Here is a 20,270-nt window from a genome sequence, read left to right as displayed (position 1 = left end):
GCAACTCAGCGCCTGTCACCCAATCTTTGGCTCAATACAGCACAGAGGACCAGAGAACAAGTCGGAAGTACTTGGCGTATGTTTATAAGAAGATTATATGAGAGGGACTTAGGAGAAAGACAAATGACACACTGAGCTGCTTGTGCTTCCAATCATGGTGAGTTCAGTTGAATACTGAACATATTCTAAAATAATTTTACATGACGAGTAAGGTAGGTCAACCACTCAGATATTTGGCTGTGCACCAGGGATAAAAAAATAAAAATTTTGTTCACCACTGCGGCTGGTGTATTCCAGAATCTACCAGCTACTTAACTTTCTTATCAGGCACTAGAGACACAGTTTGAAAATGTGATATCATGATTATAGTAACCAATTTGATCACCGTAATTGCCATATACGATAAGCATATAGATATTGCTTAATATACAAATTTTTCTCTAAACCAATGCTTGACAGAACTCATAACTGACCTGTCCTCCATGCACAATAGCAACAAAACAAAACTAAAGGTCATCAACAGAACTAAATGCATGCCATAGTGTCTTGTCATAAAAGTGGCGTGGCTCCTTTAAGACTCCATTCATGTGAGTTCTGGAGTGTCCTATAATCCAACTATCCAACTTGATCTAACTATACTGTACATCATCTGATTTAAATTTGTACAGATATCTGTATATTTAAGATTTTCTGTTTTGCCTGTTGAGCAACCTGTGTGCGGCTATACAGCACAGGAGTTGAAGCCCTCTTACAATGACCTATTTTGAGGAAAAGTTGGCGACCAACAGACATTTATCCCATTATTGCCAACCATAGTGGTCATAATCGCAGAGTTTGCCTGTTTGATGCTCATTGAGCTCAATGCAAATCAGACAGGCTACAGTAATAGGCTAACTGGAAAAAAACACCATGCCAGTCTCTAGGTATGGTGAAGTGTATGTGGTGATGTGGGGCTATTTTAATTCCAAAGGCCAAGGGATTGGATGCATAGTATCCTGGATCCATGAAATAACTGGCCTTCAAAAATAAAAACATATGAAAAATTGACCTGCTTCTATGGGAACTTAACATAGGGGTCAAATACTTTTGCCGCCTGTATTTCAAGGAAGAACATTTATTTATTTACAATACATTTTTCATTCACAAAGAAAATCGGCGTCCTTAAAGGTTGGATTTTTACTAATTTCTTGAATTAAGGCAGTAAGATCAATTTCCAAAAGATGATTTTATATTCCTCTTTTTAGTCAACTTTAGCCTGGGTTCAAATCCTTATTCTCCCCACTGTATACAGTATCTATGGTAATCCTGCACTGTGTGTTAGCATGGGTTCAAATCCTTATTCTCCCCACTGTATACAGTATCTATGGTAATCCTGCACTGTGTGTTAGCATGGGTCCGAATCCTTATTCTACCCACTGTATATCTATGGTAATCCTGAACTGTGTGTTAGCATGGGTTCGAATCCTTATTCTCCCCACTGTATATCTATGGTAATCCTGCACTGTGTGTAGCCGACATTTTTTACAGCTTTATTCTCGAAATCATTCAATCATCATAAGGATACTTTAGAAGGCTTATGATTGGTGTCAAATTTGAAATGACATGATTAACAACTCTGGCACTTGAAAACGCAACGTTCCATCCAAAAATCATTCAAGCATAGTGCTGGTCATAAAACAAAACTGCGACTTAATATTGTTCAAGTGCTTAACAGTAAAAGGTCAGTGTTCCGCATAGAGATGAGACAGAGAAATAGAGACTGTTTGAATTCCTTTCCACCCTCAAAAAAGGTGAGAACTAGGAGCCCTTCTCATTCGTCTTTTTCTCTATCCTCCCTTCCTTCCTCAATTCCCACTGATCTAGATGAAGAATGATGGGGCGGCAACAATGGGATAGTCTATCCAGTGTTTTTTATAGATCAGTGGGAACGAGCCGGAGGACCGAGTAAGGAAGGAACAGAGGATAGATAAAGAGACGAATAAGAAGGCTCCGAGGTGACCCTGATACAAATCAGTGTCGCCACTTGCCTTTCAGGAATTTGGATTAGACAGCACAGCATATTTGTATTCCTAGGCCTATATCTAAATGACGAAGGTCACATGAATTTGAGTGAAATTTCACGAGGTGAAAGTAGCATTTTGTAAAATGTAGGCCTATTGTGGTGACTCTCTGGCTCATTGCCTATTGAATTCCTTTGTAGGCCTGTGTGTGCTTGAAAATTTCCGTATCACCATTTTTAATCTCTGAACTGACGTTTGACCTGACCTATTTCTACAGGTGACCGACGAAGAACACGCTCTCTCTAGTTATGCTCAGGTGAGGATGAGTCATTTTGTTTATAGCCTGCCGACCCAGATATTTTCTGGCCTACGTTAACCAGTAGGCTATGGCATAGCCTGTGTTTTAAGAATGAGACAAAACTATAGGCTAGGCCAGGCCTACGTGTAAAAATGTCGACATGACATGAAGAGTAAGTTTAGTCTTCATATAGGCCTAGCTTAGAAGTGTAATGTCCTTTAAAACTTTAGGCTAATTACTCGTTGTTTCTGTCATTACAGGTTTTCTTTTCTCACACATTCTTGCTGTTTGTTGCTGCCACAGTCTTTATTGCTTGGTACATCAGAGACTCTTTGAAGGTTGACGACTTCGATCAAAAGCATGTGCTTGTCACTGGTTGCGATAGCGGGTTTGGAAACCTTGTGGCCAAGCAGCTTGATCGACAGGGGTTTCATGTAATAGCAGCATGTCTTACGGAAAGTGGTTCATCTGACTTGAAAACTGCAGCCTCCAACCGGCTGAAGACAGTTCTGCTCAATGTTACTGACAGCGTGAGCATTGAAAGGGCGGTGGAGATGGTGCGGCGCGAAACTGGGGAGCGAGGTAAATCTGACAGCAGGGGGTAGATAGGGTGCCGGTCTGAGGCAAGTACGGGGGGAGATAAAATGGAGAAAGGGGTTCTTGACATCCTAAAACTGACCCATAAATCTGCATATTTTTCAAACCACTTTCTTTGGATGGGATGTTATGTAGCCTAAAGAGAGCAATTTGACATCTCGACATTCACATGAGGCCCTCATTTTGAATGGATTTATAACATTTAGGGCCTGTTGGTATTGGTCCAGGACCCCATTTGTTTCCAGAAAATAAAAATGCACAACAGAATTTCTGGAAAAAATATTGGAGCATAATCAGAAATGTTATCTATTTAGTAAATGAGTTAACAAATGATGTAATTCCCATCTCTTGCTGTAGGTCTTTATGGTCTGATAAATAATGCTGGGAGATCCATCCCTATTGGACCCACAGAATGGATGCAGCTAGAGGACTTCCGGAAGGTTCTGGATGTGAACCTAATGGGCGTAATCGAGGTGACCCTCAAGTTCCTGCCTCTGTTGAAAAAGGCTAAGGGCAGGGTGGTTAATGTGGCCAGCATCCTAGGCAGGCTGTCTCTGGTTGGTGGAGGATACTGTCTGTCCAAGTATGGAGTGGAGGCTTTCTCAGACAGCCTCAGGTAAACCAGGTGCATGTCTCATTATTTTGTTTAGCAGATCTGATGTTTGCTGAAGAGAGAACAGTGGACATAAATAATAAGGATTAAGATCTCCACATCTCCTCATTATTTTTGTGCAGATGAACATGTGTTGTGTAGGCTATCCAATTTCTTCCAAAGTTGGTTGCTTTGAAAGCACTTTTCAACAACTCCCACGGCCCCTCTAGTATTATGAGTCTGTCTGGATTAGTTTGATGGACATTATTCACTATGATAGAGACACACTTAGGGAACCTGTCAGTTCCATTCTCACTGGCTGTCTGAAATGTCACTCATAGGTGTGTAACTCCTGTTTGGCAGCCTTACAAAATGACTCCAGACTGTCTCTGTCACATGGTTGTTAGTTAGAAAGGCCCCTTTCTGTCAAAGTTGTTGGTTCCTGGATATTTTTACTCTGTATTATTCAGAGTAAAGTCAGAGTTTTGCCTTATATATCTGGTCCGAATGCTTTCCAAACATGGTGATTTAGTAAATGTTTTCTCTCAAGTGCAGGAGGGACATGAAGCATTTCGGTATCAAGGTTAGCATCATCGAGCCAGGATTTTTCAAGACTGCCGTGACTCGTCTTGATCTGATTGACGCCGACTTGCAAAGGCTGTGGGACCGCCTTCCCTCTGATGTCAGAGACTCATACGGGCCAAAATACCTGGAGAAGTGTGAGCCATCCATATGCAGTATCATAAGTATCTTATATTTACACAATGCAAGATAATGTCTGTTTTACAGGCCTGATAAAGGGAATGAGCTTATTTTCAGTAGGTATCCTATTATGCCAATTATCCTAAGTATTCCATTGTGAATGCAACAAGAGACAGTGGACACAATACGCAATTAAGACATCATGCTCTCTTTCTAATTAAACAATAGGCAGTGTCAGTTAATAGTATCCAATGGGGTAAAGCAAATGTCTCTTCTGTTGCAGACTCAAAATCTCAGAGTTTCTCCATGAACATCTTGTGCAGTGCTGACATCTCCAAAGTGACTAGCTGCATGCAACACGCCCTGATGGCCAAGCACCCGCGGACCCGCTACGCTGCAGGATGGGATGCCAAGCTCTTCTGGATACCCCTCTCCTACCTCCCTGCGTTTGTGGCGGATTTTGTCATCGACATTCTTCTACCTGTTCCCGGGCAGCGTTGATGGGTAGTGAAGTGTAAAATGAATGGGGTACATGTAGTAGGTGGAAGTGATGTCATATTTAGAAAAACAAATAAGGTAAAAAATACCTCTGAAGTCAAAGTGATTTTCACTTTATCAGCATTTAGGAATGACAATTTGACAAATTGATAATTAGACATCTTTTTTTTCCAATGTTCCGAAACCATATTTCAAAAATACAGTATGTGCAAAAAAAAGAGCTAATTGTTATATACCATAAGTGTAAGTGTGGGGAAATGAATTATTGTATGAATTATTGTATGTTGAATGCATTTTTGTGTGGTATGTCAGAAGAATCCTTGTTATCAGAAAGCTGTTCTGTATTTGGCTGAAGAACCCAGTCATGTCTATACCTTTGTGTCAAATAATCATACAACTTTTACAAAACAAAACATTTATTTGATTCTTTCTCAGCAGCATCAATTTGTTTTCCAATTCCTGATTACAAACCAAACATTTAGGTGCATCAAGAACAATCTATAAATTGGGATGCTTGTCTTCTCATCATTAATATACAAAAATCACGGGAAAAAATGTACAGGCCACAATGAAAACCGCTCACCTGATGCTCTCTGTATCCATAATGGATGTGGTCTTTACAGTGTCTCAACATTCACAAAAAGGAGACTAATTGTACAATACTACATGGGCAACAACAGGGGGCAATAATAGAAATGCCTAACATGCTTTTAAGAGGCCATTTATTGCGTGATTAGTACCAGAGAGGCCACTGCAACAGCAGATATTCATCCTTTGTCAAACACTTTAATCTCAGGTCAGCAGAGGCAGTTAGGGCCAGGGGGATTTCAGTGTTGCTGGAGGGAGTATATAGACTACCATCTCTGAATGACGTCAAGACAGAACATAACTAATTATTATCCTTGAAAAGAGACATGCTTGTCAATGGATTCCAGTAAAGGCATTCTGTGCATGGATGCTGGACACTGACAAGAGACAAGTGTGCAAACATGGCTTGGGTACAATGTGATTCAGTAGTCTTTACATTGCGAAATTTTCCATTAAGGACATGATCCGAAGCAGAGGACCAGTCACTGTTCAATTGCTTTTTTTCCAGTTCATAAATGAGGTATATAAATATGCAAAACCAACTGCATTTGTCTCCAGTTTTAGTTTAGTGGCAAAGTATAGACTGAAGAATGTTTAGACCTTTGTTACACATAATATACTTTTGTTCTCAATGCACTTAACTCATCCAAAAGATATACATCTTCTTGAATTGCTATGAATATGAATCATCTATTTTCCAGATATTATCAACAAAATCTTTTTTTCTTTCAAATTTACAAATATACAACATATTTATAACATCACTATCAGCAGCGTCAGTGCAAAGATATACATATAGTACATCACAATAATAATAAAAAAAATCATAAAACAAGAATTGGCATAAGAAATATCAGAAGGCATCGTCATGAAAGACCTCTCTTTTCTCTCCACTTCTAAAGTAGCTTCTTCTCTTTTTCTTTTATTGTCTTTCTTAAAATAATCTTTAAAATTAATTTCTTTTTGTACTCAGGCTGTGTATAAAAATAGATTCTGTGCAAAGCAGAGTGTGTCTTTGATTCCCATGTGTAAGAGGGTGGGGGTGGGGGATTGGGGGTTGAGGTGAAGTGGGGGGCGGGGTGGGGTTATACGTCGCTGTCTTCTTTGACGAGGTTGGCTGTGTCCTGGAAGGTGTCCTCGGTCGGGGAGAAGGCGCTGGGTCGCTCCTTCTTCACAGGTTTGCTGGGGGGGACGAAGGGCGGCGGCTGATTGGAGGAAGAGTCCCCACCACTCTTCCCCGCCCCCTGCTCTTCCTGCATCTGACCAATAACAAAGAAAAACTTAACACTCCGCTGTTCTGCAGGCGCAGTATAAAGAGCAGCAAAACAAAAGTGCTTGTAAACCGAAGGTAAATCTATAAGCATAATGTTTCCGCTGACAATTTAGTAAAGATAGTTGACTATTTCATGGTATTTTTACTGTAAAACTCAAATTAAAGACACATCATTTTGGTGAAAAGTTATCGATATTTGAGCTCATAAGCCCATAAAATCACACCCCTCCCTTAAATGCTTCTATTATTTATTGGCTATATTGTGTATTCATAGCACCACCAGGACTGTCTCAGTGCACACGCTGAACAGAAAGCTAGAGGAGCAATTTGCTGAATTTGAAATATAAATACTCAACTAATAGTCTTTACCTTTCATGAAAGAAACATATGCAAAATATTGTCTATCAAATAATATCAGTAAGTCTCGCACAAATAAATATGTGAGTTTAGGAACATGTTTTGAAAAATATATGTTTTAAAAATACATTGCACATTTAATGCCCATATGAGACAGGCACTAGATAGCAGGCTGTAGTAAATCCTTTACATATGGCATATAGCTTTGTGACATGTTCCACCACTCTTACCTCTGAGTAGGTAGGATTTTCAAACGTTGTGCCTGGTTTCAGTTTTCTTTTGAAGAAGCTCCACTTGGACTCCTGAGAAAAAGGCAATATACTGTAGATTACACCAACATTTACTCTCTTGCAAAGCCTACTGGAATAACGAGCATGACAGGTCATTACTCTGAAAGGTAAGCCTTCTTCACCTGGAGTCTTCCTCCAAGCACAATTTTAAACCCTTTGACAGCAGACTTTTTGCTTAACAAAAGTCACATGGCTAAATTGACGCCACAAAGACAACAAACCACAGTTTCATTAGCACTGTTTGATTTGACGGTAGGATCTGAAAGCGTCCACCCAACGAGTTGGTACATTGAGCATGCGGTCCCTCTCACCTGTGCTGTGCCGGTGCTGACCGGAGTGCTCTTCACCTGTACGGCCTGTTGTTTGCTGTGGTACACCGGGTTAGCAAAGTTATTCTCTATCTGCTCACCACTCACATTCACCGTCACCTGGAGGAAAATCATGGGCCTTGTGCATTATGCACTGCGGTGCTGAAGGAATCATTGACAACTATTTCTCAACATTTCAAAACAAAGGATCCACAACTGCACAACACACAATTTCAAGCATTGACATTTTAGACAGATATATACGTACATATGATGCACTATTACATAAAACACTCCTATGGATTGTCATCCTCAGTACCTGTGTAGCATGGATGACTGCGGGGGCACCAGATGGGCCAGCAGCAGTCGAATACAGAGGATTCTCAAATGTGATTGGCTGCTGTCCTGCATTGGTAAAGTTCTCATCCTGGTGGAAAAATGTACACGAGAGGTCAGCCTGCACCAGGAAGTAAACAGCACGCTTATCTTGCTTAAGCTGCAGTAAAATGATACATTAATCTTCACACTGCCCCTTTCATTATGTCCATTCGGGTTTAACAGTTTCTCACAATGCGTAGTTAACCCTCGACACGGACGGTCGGGGTCAAGCCCCTCCCCATTATACATAAGTGCATCATAAGCAGCTTTGCATGGAATCCTGAAAAGCCTTTAGTTGAACATTCGCGCCACTCATCGTAGATCAGAAGCCTGGCTAAGGGGAGATATCAAGCCCTCTTTATTCTTTATTAGTGCTGTCAATGATGCGCTGGTGCCCGTCCACCTCCGACAGTCAAAAGGTCAGGAGGGGATTTCGTGGGGCTATGAGCACGGCTCACCAGTGCTCTGATGAGTGTAAGTTAACCAGACGCCAGTGGCGCGCCTCAAAGCTGGGGTGGACGTGCGAGAGCACATACAGTACAGGATGAGGGCTTACCAGCTGCATGGCGCGGTCGATGAAGGACACTCCCAGCGGAGGGGGCTCCAGGTCCATGGTGACGTTGTCTCCCGAGCGGAACGAGACGCCGTTGCCCGTGTCGCTGGACTTGACCAGACTGCTGAGACTGCTCAGGCTACAGACACAGCAGGAGAGAGGAGGGGGGACAGAGAGGGAAAGGGAGTTAACACCTCAGGGCCCCTGAAAACTCTCACACTGAGGGTGTGGTTGTACAGACAGGTAAAGAAGTGGGCTACCTGGGCAGCTTTGGCATTGAGGGGATGAAGGAGCCTGTGCGCTTGTAGTTGAGGAAGACTCCCACCGCCAGCGCCCCTGTCACCAGAATGATGATCACCGCCAGAAGCACCGCTACAGCTGGAGCCAGAGGAACACACATCATCATCATAAGTCACTACTCAAGCATCTGACTCCCCTAGAACAAGACCAACTGAAGCAAGACGGAGAGGCCTAGTAGTTCAATTCCTAAGATGCTCCAACACACAAAACCACATAAAACACATTCATTACTTCTCCAAACAAATTCATGTAGTTCAGAACTGAGTATAAACAGTGCTCATTTTTAGCAAAAGAGAAGAACTTAGCAATGACCTTGCAGTTTGTTAATTATTATCTATCATAACTCTTGTCATAATAATCCCATCAATGATAACATGACTGATTGTGAGGGTGTTTAGTTTTAGCTGAAATGTTCATTAATGTCATGTTAATGATTCACCACTACGCCTTTGAGTGTGAGTGAAGCTTTAACAGACGGAGGAGATTTCATATTCAGCCGAGGCGTTCTAAAATCCCATGAGACCACTGACAAGTCTGAAACGCACCACAGGCCTGAGGTCGACCCCTGTAAAAATGTCTGGCCCATTTCCAAGGCTTTGATAACAGAGCAGCCTTAGACAGTAATGAGGAGTTTTAGTTGTGGGCTGCATGTGGACACCAAAGGAGAGAGTCTGATACAGCTGAAAGTGTGACGAGAGCCATATAATATGATGCTGGAGGACTTGCTGTGGGGTACCTGTTCCTGCAGGAGCACCTCTGGACATCCCCATCTCACAGTAACTGCCCCGATAGCCATACGGACACCTGGACAAACACGAGGTGGACATTAGTGGAGCTGAAAACATGGGCTCCATCACCAATAAGGACACGTCATCATGATGGTGAAAAGACACGCACGTGCAGAAATATAACCGGACACAAAATGCAAACACATGCGGTCAGAACTCACTTGCACTTGGGCTGGTCTCCGTCATTGTAGCAGGTACCTCCGTTCATGCATCTGCATGCAAGGGGCATTGCTACTGCCTCTTCAATGGCTGCAAGGTAGCGACAGCCATGCACCACAACGTTACCACAACATTACACAACACAGTCACAGCATTTCATCACCATAATACAACTGCCATTCCAAAAAGTTGTGACACTGTGTAAAATGCAAATAAAGTAAACCCAGGTCTAGATGCAAAAGGACATGGACAACATATCAAATGTTGAAACTGACATATTTGACTATTTCATGAAACATATATACACCATGGATAACATGGAGTCTGTGTCTGCTGTCTGTCTGTGGGACCATCCAACTAGTTATCAGTGCACACTCACAGCCAAAACCCAGTGGTGCATATGACATGGGTAACTCGCAAATCTCATCCCATATCAGGCAAGAATAGGACAACATTTCATTACTAAAACTTAAGTAACTGGTCTCCTCAGTTCCTAAATGTTTATAATGATTGATAAAAGAAGAGGTGAGGCATTACAGTGCTAAACACTGTCCCTTGTCCAAACTTTTTGGAGACATGTTGCTGGCATCAAATTTAAAGTGAACACATATTTCTCAAAAAAAACAATACAATTTCTCTGTTTCAACAACTGATGTTATGTCTTTTTACTATACTCAATCATTTAATGGGCTTACATGATTCGCAAATCATAGCATTCTGTTTTTTATTCACATATTACACAGCATCCCAACCTTTTTGGAAACAGTGTTGAACACCAGCATTGTCACAACAAAACATCAAGTGTCATCCAGCACAACATATTGGCATGCTGACAGACAGCATTGGCAGGAAGGTAGATAGACAGGACTGGTGACACTAGACACACACACACACACACACACACACACACACATGGCTGTGGAGGTGAGAGCCATGTCTGCTCGCTCCGCTCTTACCCGCGTCACACTCGTTGGACTGGAAGCCCAGCGGGCTGGACCCCTGGGGGCAGGCGCAGGTAAAGCCTCCGGGACGCAGCAGGCACAGGTGACTGCACACGCCCTCGCAGGGGTTGGGCACTAGGACAGACACACACACACACCAATCAGGGTCAGTTCAGTTTGGCACAGGGACTTAAGACGTGTGTAGAATGCTCACTGGCAGTTGAAGAATTTCTCAAGCTGGGTTGGGCTGTCTTTGTCTGTGAAGGTATGTGTATACATAACTTTTGACTTGTTGACCGATTTTCAAAAATGAGGTAATGTTGGAATTCTTGGATCAAGGCAGAGTTCAACGCACCTGAACAAGCACACCTTTGCAGTTCGGGCGGAAATGCAGTCATCAAATTCGTTTTGAATGTCTCTTTGAATCTTTGAATTCTTGATATAACCCATACAAATAACCTGTCTGTGTTGTGTGCAAGACATGAAAGGAATTCCAGCGGCTTGTTTGTGATCACCGTAAAGGGGAGGAGAGGCAGGAGGCCTTTGACTCACCAGAGTGGTTGTGCCTGTGCTGCTGGTAGATGCGCACTTGGGTCAGCCATGGGTTCACCGTCAGCACCCTCACTTTGTCTCCCTTCCCAAACTTGTCCACCTTCCACACCTCCCCACGCTCCTTGGTGGTCCAGTACACGTGGCCCTCAAAGACGTCTACGCTGTAGGGATTGCCTATATCTACAGGGGACAACAACAGACAGGCATTGTAGACGTCTGAGGAATGTTTCATGACGACATTTACTACGATGGCAGTAAAAAATTCTCACACATGGAATGTGGATAAGCTGAAATTCCAGTCTGATAACTGGCAAAATTTGTAATGTTTGTTCCCAGCCAAGCTGACTGATATGTCATCACAAAACAATTGATGAGTATCTCTTGATGGCTTCCACATTAAACAGACAAGGCACTTGGGGACATCAATTTACGATAGTTTGATTTTGAAAAATAACTCCCCTAAACCTTACTTACAGTAATCTCATCAAGTCTCATCCTCTCAGCCTGTTTACATTTGTCATTTCAGGTCTTACATTGTGTAGAGCGTACAGACTGCAGCACTGACCTCCAGACAGGATGAGTTTCCTCTCTGAGCCGTCTGCGGTCATAGACTCGATGAAGTTCTCCTTGGCGTCGCACCAGTAGATGCGTCCCCCGTTCACGTAGTCCAGAGCCAGTCCCGTAGGCCAGCCCAGGTCCTCGTCCAGTAGGACGCGCCTCTGCTGCCCATCCATCCAGGCCGACTCAATCTTAGGCTTCCGGCCCCAGTCTGTCCAGTACATCATTCTGCAAAGATTTTTTTTTTTTTTTTTTAAATATCTTACTTCAAGCTACCTCATAAATACAAACAAAGGCAAATCAACACACCATCAAAAATGACAAACCTTTTGAGGTTGTAAAGTATGTGTGATACGTTTACAGTGTATTAACATTTAAAGTATCGTTCTATATTGAATGTGCTCTGCAGAGCAACAGATTGTTTACCCAGTGGATGGATTGACAACAATGGCAGCTGGTTGGTCCAAATCAGAGGCGATCAGCCACTTCCTGTAACGGCCATCTAACTTGGACACCTCAATCCGATTGGCACCTGCATCCGTCCAATAAATATGTCTAGAAAGCAAATCATGTACGTTTTAACAACTAATTGACTAATTGAACAAATAAATGAACTGATGAAAACATTCGCTGAATGCCGTACCGTCCAATCCAATCGACGGCGATGCCATCGGGCTTGGCAACGTATCTGAGGTTCAGGTTCACCTCCTTCACTGGGTTATTGCCTTGGTCATCAAACGTGGTCATGTATGCGCGCTTGATGGCTCCAAACTGAGAGCCGCGTCCCAGCACGGTCCAGTACACGATACCTGACACCACAAACAAGGGTTGGAGTTTACATGAGACGTCTGGGCGACTTTACATTTACATTTATCAATTAAGCAGACTCTTTTGTCCAAAGCGACTTACAAACATGAGAAATAACATTCAAGCTACAATACAAAAATGTAGGTAGCAATTAGTGCTACATCAGCCAACACTAACTCTAAGGGCCTGGTGGCCCTGACACCTGGTGGAAAGCGTGACGCAAGGCTTATTTTGATCTGACACTCAATAAAGTGATGAATTTTTCGCCACAAGCTCCACTTTTATTAAACGACATAAGGTGTGGTCTGGCACATGATCCAAAAATCGCTTATATATATTCAGTATACTGTATATATATAATATATATAATATATAATATATATCTTATTCCCTCTAAAAATAATTTTGTCACTGACCAAGAAAAACCTGGTCTATTGCGAAAGGCACATATAAAGCACAGCTGAAGATGCACTGTCATGAGATGTAAGCAGCAACTCCTTTGCAGGATAAATATCCTTAGAATTTTTCATACAGTCATTCCAACATCATTGTTGTTGACTGTGAGACAAAAGTGAAGTTCGCTTCACTTCATTTGAGTTCAAATAAGAGGTGCGGATGCATGTAGGCTATACAAACAGGTTTTAGTAGAACAAAGTTAGTCACAAACAGGTTTAGTAGAGCAAGGTTTAGTTGAATCACTGTTCCATACAGTCCCACGTGCGAGCAGATTCCTTCAAATGCACCGCTGACTATCAAAATACTGATGCGCTGTTTGAAGTTGTGCTGCTTGCGGTTAAAAGAATTGACAGACGTGATTCTCATTGGTTTCAAGGATGTTACACGCAATCACACCATGACTGATTACGAAACATAAGAACAACCCTTTTGCGCCCATTGTTGGATCACAAAACCACGCCATTAAATTATTGTTTGTGGACTAGCCGTGCCTTTAATCATGTCCATAAACTTTACGCCTCTGACCATCCAATTCTGATTGCCAAAACAGGAGCCTAAGGCTGTGCATGATGAGAAAGTACTAGAGTGAAATTACTTCCTATCTAAAAGTAAATACCATATTTAGCGGCCTCTAGGTTATTACCAATGTATTTCCTTGCTAAAGGACATGTTTCATAGAGAAGCTGTTAGCTAGTATCTCTTACTGAGTCCGAGGCCCTCAGGGTCCCACAGGTAGTCCAGGGCCTGGATGTGCTCTGCGTTGTCCACATAGTCGGAGTACTGCTCCGTGGAGAGGTTGAAGCGCCGGATGCGCACATTATCAGGCAGCAGCAGGACCGGAGGGTTCCCTGGGACGGAAAACCAGACAGACAACACACGTTACAGGACATGAATACAAACATACTGCCATGAACAAAGTGAATAAAAAAAAAAAATCCAAGTACTGTTTAGCAATATCAAGTCCTAGCACTGCCACATGAAGACCCAGAGGGAATGAAACTATGCAGGTCTCATACAGACCTTTCAAACGCTTATGAGAAAGCAAGGTGCTTTGATCTGAGACCGTAAAGAGGAGAAGAGGAGGAAAGGACAGTGGGCTAGAGAGGGAGGGGAAGGGGGTTGTAGGTGCAGTTGTGGGTGGTAAAGAGGAGGAGAGGGGGTGCTGTAGGTGTAGTTGCAGTGGGCCTGTGGGTGATAAAGAGGAGGAGAGGAGGTGGGGGTGTGATAGGTGTAGTTGTAGTGGGCCTGTGGGTGGTAAAGAGGAGGAGAGGAGGAGAGGGGGTGCTGTAGGTGTAGCTGTAGTGGGCCTGTGGGTGATAAAGTGGAGGAGAGGAGGTGTAGGTGTAGTTGTAGTGGGCCTGTGGGTGATAAAGAGGAGGAGAGGAGGAGAGGAGGTGTAGGTGTAGTTGTAGTGGGCCTGTGGGTGATAAAGAGGAGGAGAGGAGGAGAGGAGGTGTAGGTGTAGTTGTAGTGGGCCTGTGGGTGATAAAGAGGAGGAGAGGAGGAGAGGAGGTGTAGGTGTAGTTGTAGTGGGCCTGTGGGTGGTAAAGAGGAGGAGAGGGGGTGCTGTAGGTGTAGCTGTAGTGGGCCTGTGGCTGCTCTCTCCTCACCTTCAGCAGCACACTCCACTCCATGCTGATCCCCGACCGAGCGGAACCCTGGAGCGCAGAAGCACTCGTAGCTGCCCTTAGAGTTCCGACACTGCTGAGGACACGTGCCATAGACCTCACACTCGTTTACATCTACACACACACACACACACACACACACATAAACAAATGTAAATTAATAAATGTAATGTATTTAACAAATGTGATTTAACATTTAAACGGACTAATAAATTCCATTCAATCCATTTGAGTAATGTTGGTGAGCTAAATGATGTGAGCTGCGGTGCCTCTGAGGTGTTCCAAACCTTCACAGGTGTTCTTGTCAGTCTGCGTGGGTTTGTAGCCGGGGCGACAGGAGCACAGAAACCCTCCTCCAGGCAGGTCCGTGCAGTTATGCTCACACAGGTTCTCATCGCAGGAGCGGCCACTGCCAACGTCTGGCCACGGAGGAAAACACACACACACACACACACACACACGCACACACAACTCATTTAGATTCTCTACAGATCAATGCATATTGGCAAAATTAAAAACCTCCTAGAGTAAAATAAACTAAAGTAAAATTAACATAAAACAATATACTGTACATTCATCATTTAATGTATATTTTTCTATTTCATATATTTGAAAGGCACCGCTGACTGAGGATAAAATAGCATTCCATTGTAACTGATTGTGGAGGGGAGGTGTGACTCTGCCCTCTGATAGGGTGTAAGAGTGCACATGAGGCAGGACTCAGACACTCACTGCAGCCCAGCTCATCGCTGTGGTCCCCGCAGTCGTCGTAGTCGTCACAGGCGTAGCGTAGGGGAATGCACTGGCCGTTCCCACACTTGAACTCATCCAGGGAGCAGGGGCCCTGGGTGGGGGCCACACCTGCAGGGGAGCACAGGCACGGGGAGGGTGGAGGTTTAGTTAGGGCACAGCAGCACGCTGGGGTTGGTCACAATGTACGACAGCCTCAAGGTGTATGCTCAGCAGCACCAATGCTTAGTGGTTGTGAGTAAAATTAAGATACAAATATGGAAGGGTCGGTACAGTGTTAAGACATAACTGGTTAATGTGAATAAGAGTTAAGGGAAACTTGATACAAAGCAGTGCTGGTATTGTTGAATGCTACATTATGTATACATTGAAGATATATCATGCAGTATTGATTGCATAACTCTCGTTCAGTGTCTAGTGGTCAGGGGCACTCACAGTTCTCTGGCCTCTCATCGGTGCCATCTCCACAGTCGTTGACGGAGTTGCAGAGCTCGTGGCTGTAGATGCAGCGGTTGTTGTCACAACGGAAACGGAACGGAGGCTCACATTCAATGTCCACTGTGAAGAAAACAAGGGTGCATTACTCAAACATCGAATAGACAATGGCCGGGTTTCCCAGAATCGTTAAGAAGCTCTTAAGTGCTAAGAACTTCTTAAGAGCGTTCGTAGAACATTCTTACAACGGTCCTAAGAAGTTCTTAGCACCTAAGAGCTTCTTAACAATTTTGGGAAACCCGGCCAATATGTGTGTGTGTGTGTGTGTGTGTGTGTGTAAAAAGAACAGATATTTACACAGATGCAGTATTTGATGACACGTGTAGCCAATACACCTATAGGGGTGCCTTGGCTCAACTAATTGGTTATATACAGGGTTTTCTCTCTCTTTCTAGTGGTATTAAACGGTTGCTAGAGTGTTGATGAGTGCACATATTGTGAATGTGGATAATAGAGCGTGATGTTAAAAGTCGCAATTGGTGATTAAACTCTTTCGAGAGGTTAATACACTCTAATAAGAGGTGGATAAACTCTATTACTGAAATTTCAGAAATGGGTATGCTTATGTGTCTGTGTGTGAGTGTGTGTTTATGTGGATATCAGTGCTCTTACGGCAGAGGTGGAGCTCCTCATCTGATCCGTCTCCACAGTCGTTGTCCCCGTCACATTTCCAGTGTGGCTGCACACACACGTGGTTCTTGCACTCAAACATTGAGGGAGAGCAATAGGTGCCGTTCGGATAGCGGGTGGCTGTAGAGGACAAAAGATGGTGGCAGTAGACAACAGTGAGTTAACAACCACTAAGTGTATTAGATCCTAATGCCTGCAAAGCCAAAGTAATGGTCCAGAGTTCTAACACACAGCATTTATTCAAGACTGTGAGTACCATCTTAACCAAGGGTTATCACACACATACACTTAAGTCAATGCAGAGACAACAGGTGGCACAAAGAAAAAGCAATAATGTCATTCTGCCAACACTCCTGTAGAGGGTGCTGTTGTAGCAGCAATGGCCACTTGTGTCTGAACTTCAGAGTCCCAGTGGTGTGCTGCTCTGAGCTGGCTGCCAGGGGCTGAGAGCGTCTGGCTGAGGAGCCCAGTGTGAGAGGAGAGGGGTGGGGGGGGGGCACTCACGGCAGGAGGTCTCATCGGTGAAATCCAGGCAGTCGGCGTTCCCGTCACACTTGAAGCGCTCGGCGATGCAGTGGCCGCTGCCACACTGGAAGTAGCCTGGGTGGCAGTCCCGGAGCTCTGCAACACGACCACACCACAACACAACACTGAGTCAGTCAGCCACCGGCTCCAACACACACTGCTGTCACTCAACAGATATCACTTCACTTCCACTCATCCAAACCTCACAGTCAGCTAAGTGCAAACACCACCACTATCAAACATCAAGCTTAATCATACCAGTGCAACCGTCCCGCATACTAAGAAGAACTAATGTCATGGAGATGTAGATGCACACAACTACATCAGTGTTAAGCATTGGTGCCATTCAATATGCAGCGGAGGATCAGTGCAGAGATACTGGTGACATGGCGCTATTGTTACATCTCTTTTGTGCTCTGGTGCTTTAAAAGGTCAAGCGTCAGCAGAGTTAATTGGATTATTTTGCCATTACTCTACGGTCCCTTTCACTCTCCCTTTAAACATGTTTCTGCTTTCGCTGCACACTGATGATAACAAACTCAACAAGTTAAATCGAGAAAAGAGGACGCTTCCTACATAACGCCTGGACTTGAAAGGGAGACCACGAGCATAACTCGCTAACTGGAACAACCCCTGAAGGAGTTAATCCACGCGGCGGCTGTTTAATGTGATTTCTGACGCTGGCAGCGTGGGTGTTAGCCGGGGCCCTGGGCTGGCCTCCACCGCCGCGCCACAATCGGAGCCAAAACAAAGAGGCCCTCTGCTCACCACAGTCCCTTTCATCCGAGTTATCCTCGCAGTCGTTGTCATGGTCACACACCCAGCGCTCCGGAATGCAGTGCAGATTGTCGCAGCGATACTCGCTCTCCGTGCACTCGCGCGGACCTGGGGGGTGGAGAGGAGAGCGGGGGGAGGAGGGGGAGGAGGAGGAGGAGGAGGAGGAGGAGAGAGGGGAGGGGAGGGGAGGTGCAAACAAAAGTGTGAATCCCATCAGTCTGTCTGCACTCCAGAAAGCCACAAACACACGGTGCACTCAGACTGGGCTCAGATCAAGGCTGCAGGAGTGAAAAAAAGACTGAACCTGCACAAGGTTTTTTTACTTCTCAACAAGGCTAAACTCAAATGCACTGCAATGCTGCTACATTACACAACAATTACTTAATTCTGACATAACAGCTTCCCTACATCAATGAAACATTCAGACACATGCATTTCTAAATAATGCATACCAACACATTTCCCTGGGAAACACTGCGTTTTTGCAGGGAAGATTACTGCAATATGCATCTATGAAGACATTTCTGATTTTTCAGCATGAACAGAAGTTTAAAGAACAATGTGGTTTTCCTGTTTTCGGTCAACATACTTTTTCAGCCAAATTGGTCTAGTCCACACAACACATGAACTGAACCCATGATTGTGTGTAGCACATTTAAATAATGTATCTCACACATACACATACACATACACATACACATACACATACACACAGGCACATTAGTTGTGAGACCCGGTGTTTGTCCCTGTTGGTGTGATGAGTTCATGGTCCCCCTGGGTTCTTCCCACACATCCAGTGCTGGTGCACACACACACACACACACACACACACACACACACACACACACACACACACACACACACACACACACACACACACAGCTCTCGTGCTCCTCAAGGCTGTCGTGGTTAGGTGGTGAGTTCATGACATTCATTAGAGCAGCTATCTACACGCATTACTAGCGCTGCTACAGTGGGAGGGTCCGTCTGCTGAAAACATCAGCTCATCACTCACCGCCCGGTTTACTGAGATTGTGTGTATGTGCGTGATTATGTGTGTGTGTGTGTGTGTGTGTGTGTGTGTGTCTGTGTGTGATTCATGTGTGTCTGTGAGAGAGAGAGAGAGATAGAGATAGAGAGAAAGAGAGTGTGTTTATCCTCACTGGACCAAAGTTGTGCGTGCGTGTGTGCGTCCCCGTGTTGTTTAGATTGTGCTGGGCCACTAGGCGGCAGACTCCTTCTCCTCTGCTACCTCTCCGTGCCTGAGGCCAGGCTGCCTCTCCCCCACTCCTGCCTCACACAGGCCTGACGACAGACGCGCTCACACCACCACCACTCACTGGAGGACATCTCTCTATCTGACAGGAGAGCAACAGCTCCATTGTTCTCTATCAGCAGCCAAGCTCCATAACTTTGGCAACCTAGACAAGTAAAGCCCAGCCACGAACCCACAAGAGATATAGAGGGAAGCCAAGTGTGTGTGTGTGTGTGTGTGTGTGAGAGTGAGTGAGTGCACACGCGTTGGCATTGTGGCGTTATGCTTAAATGCGAGAGGAGTTGGGTCTGGGACAAGTTGGGACATGTTGATGTGAACTTAGTGGTCTCGGCTGTTAGCTCCTTTATTATTAGTATACAGCCCTCAGTTTTGATGGCAGCCAATTGTGATGGTAATTCAGGTTTAGTGGGAACCGACCCCCCAATGTGTGGTTTAGGCAGTGCTGGAGAGACAGAGAGAGAGAGAGAGAGAGGGAGGCAGAGAGAGAGAGAGGGAGGAAGAGAGAGACTCACTGCAGTTGCGTTCATCGGAGCTATCTCCACAGTCGTTGTCGCCGTCACACTTCCAGCGCAGTGGGATGCACTGGTGGTTGTCGCAGCGGAAATCTCCAGCCGGGTCGCAGGTCACCTCGTCTGCAAACACAGAGGGCCAAGGGTTATCACACACAAACACAAACACACACACACATACACACCGCATGTCTCTTTCTCTCAAATCTCGCCTTTTTGCTCCTGGGTCTGGGGCTGTTCTATGTGCTTAATCTGAGGTTAGACAGCATGACTTTAACTCCAATTTTAGCCGCGATTTGCAATCAGCCCGACACCACAATTGTCTACTCCGGTCTGCTGACTTAGGCCAGTCAGAGTCATCCGGTTTCACAGATTATGGAGTAGCCTAGCCTGTGATGGACCAGATGGACAGATTACGTGTGTCTTGCCAGACGTTGTTTGGAAGGACTTCAAACATGAGAAAGCAATCAAGTGTATTCTCCCCAACTGAACTAATGAATGCGTCCCATCAGACAATGTTTGGTCCAATCAGTAGGTCCAGAAGCTTGTGTTGCCTCGAGAAAGAAGGCCCATTCATTTCTGCGATGTGGCAGTCTGGTTTTGTGTGAAGTTGGTTATGGCCCAGTTGCAAAAAGGTTCTACGATTTTTGAAGTCAGGTAGTGTGTCTCAGAGCTCTTTGTTGTC

The 20,270-nt window shown here is 44.4% G+C and overlaps 2 protein-coding genes across 2 annotated transcripts in view; one reads left to right on the top strand and one right to left on the bottom strand.

The window, feature by feature from the left end:
- The first annotated feature begins 4 nt into the window (after positions 1 to 4).
- On the top strand, positions 5 to 4,953 carry rdh1 (retinol dehydrogenase 1). The gene is made up of 6 exons (XM_062533973.1): positions 5 to 157; positions 2,278 to 2,316; positions 2,559 to 2,880; positions 3,253 to 3,511; positions 4,043 to 4,206; positions 4,473 to 4,953. The coding sequence occupies exons 1-6, from the start codon at positions 155 to 157 to the stop codon at positions 4,688 to 4,690; spliced, it is 1,005 nt and encodes a 334-aa protein (XP_062389957.1). The 5' UTR covers positions 5 to 154; the 3' UTR covers positions 4,691 to 4,953.
- A 132-nt stretch (positions 4,954 to 5,085) lies between these two features.
- Positions 5,086 to 20,270, bottom strand: part of lrp2a (low density lipoprotein receptor-related protein 2a) — a 68,622-nt gene continuing 53,437 nt past the window's right edge. Inside the window, exons 59-80 of the mRNA XM_062533970.1 lie at positions 19,589 to 19,708; positions 17,792 to 17,908; positions 17,003 to 17,119; positions 16,481 to 16,618; positions 15,809 to 15,931; positions 15,356 to 15,484; positions 14,911 to 15,042; positions 14,606 to 14,737; positions 13,700 to 13,843; positions 12,376 to 12,541; positions 12,159 to 12,287; positions 11,740 to 11,960; positions 11,175 to 11,354; positions 10,638 to 10,757; positions 9,684 to 9,771; positions 9,471 to 9,538; positions 8,695 to 8,812; positions 8,438 to 8,573; positions 7,823 to 7,930; positions 7,507 to 7,623; positions 7,136 to 7,207; positions 5,086 to 6,534 (exon numbers count right to left, since the gene is read on the bottom strand). Of these exons, the coding sequence (XP_062389954.1) occupies positions 6,361 to 6,534; positions 7,136 to 7,207; positions 7,507 to 7,623; positions 7,823 to 7,930; positions 8,438 to 8,573; positions 8,695 to 8,812; positions 9,471 to 9,538; positions 9,684 to 9,771; positions 10,638 to 10,757; positions 11,175 to 11,354; positions 11,740 to 11,960; positions 12,159 to 12,287; positions 12,376 to 12,541; positions 13,700 to 13,843; positions 14,606 to 14,737; positions 14,911 to 15,042; positions 15,356 to 15,484; positions 15,809 to 15,931; positions 16,481 to 16,618; positions 17,003 to 17,119; positions 17,792 to 17,908; positions 19,589 to 19,708 (2,849 nt within the window). The 3' untranslated portion in view covers positions 5,086 to 6,360. The remainder of the gene's footprint in view (positions 6,535 to 7,135; positions 7,208 to 7,506; positions 7,624 to 7,822; positions 7,931 to 8,437; positions 8,574 to 8,694; positions 8,813 to 9,470; positions 9,539 to 9,683; positions 9,772 to 10,637; positions 10,758 to 11,174; positions 11,355 to 11,739; positions 11,961 to 12,158; positions 12,288 to 12,375; positions 12,542 to 13,699; positions 13,844 to 14,605; positions 14,738 to 14,910; positions 15,043 to 15,355; positions 15,485 to 15,808; positions 15,932 to 16,480; positions 16,619 to 17,002; positions 17,120 to 17,791; positions 17,909 to 19,588; positions 19,709 to 20,270) is intronic.

Source organism: Sardina pilchardus, chromosome 4 (assembly GCF_963854185.1).
Source record: "Sardina pilchardus chromosome 4, fSarPil1.1, whole genome shotgun sequence".
Lineage (NCBI taxonomy): Eukaryota > Metazoa > Chordata > Actinopteri > Clupeiformes > Clupeidae > Sardina > Sardina pilchardus.
The sequence above is the reverse complement of the archived record's forward strand: the minus strand, read 5'-3'. Positions and strand labels throughout refer to the sequence as shown.

Bases quoted from the DNA above. Each gene is read 5' to 3' on its own strand.
- rdh1 (XM_062533973.1), top strand. The intron at 2,317-2,558 runs GTGAGGATGAGT...CTGTCATTACAG, and splicing joins CTCTCTCTAGTTATGCTCAG to GTTTTCTTTTCTCACACATT. The intron at 4,207-4,472 runs GTGAGCCATCCA...CTTCTGTTGCAG, and splicing joins GCCAAAATACCTGGAGAAGT to ACTCAAAATCTCAGAGTTTC.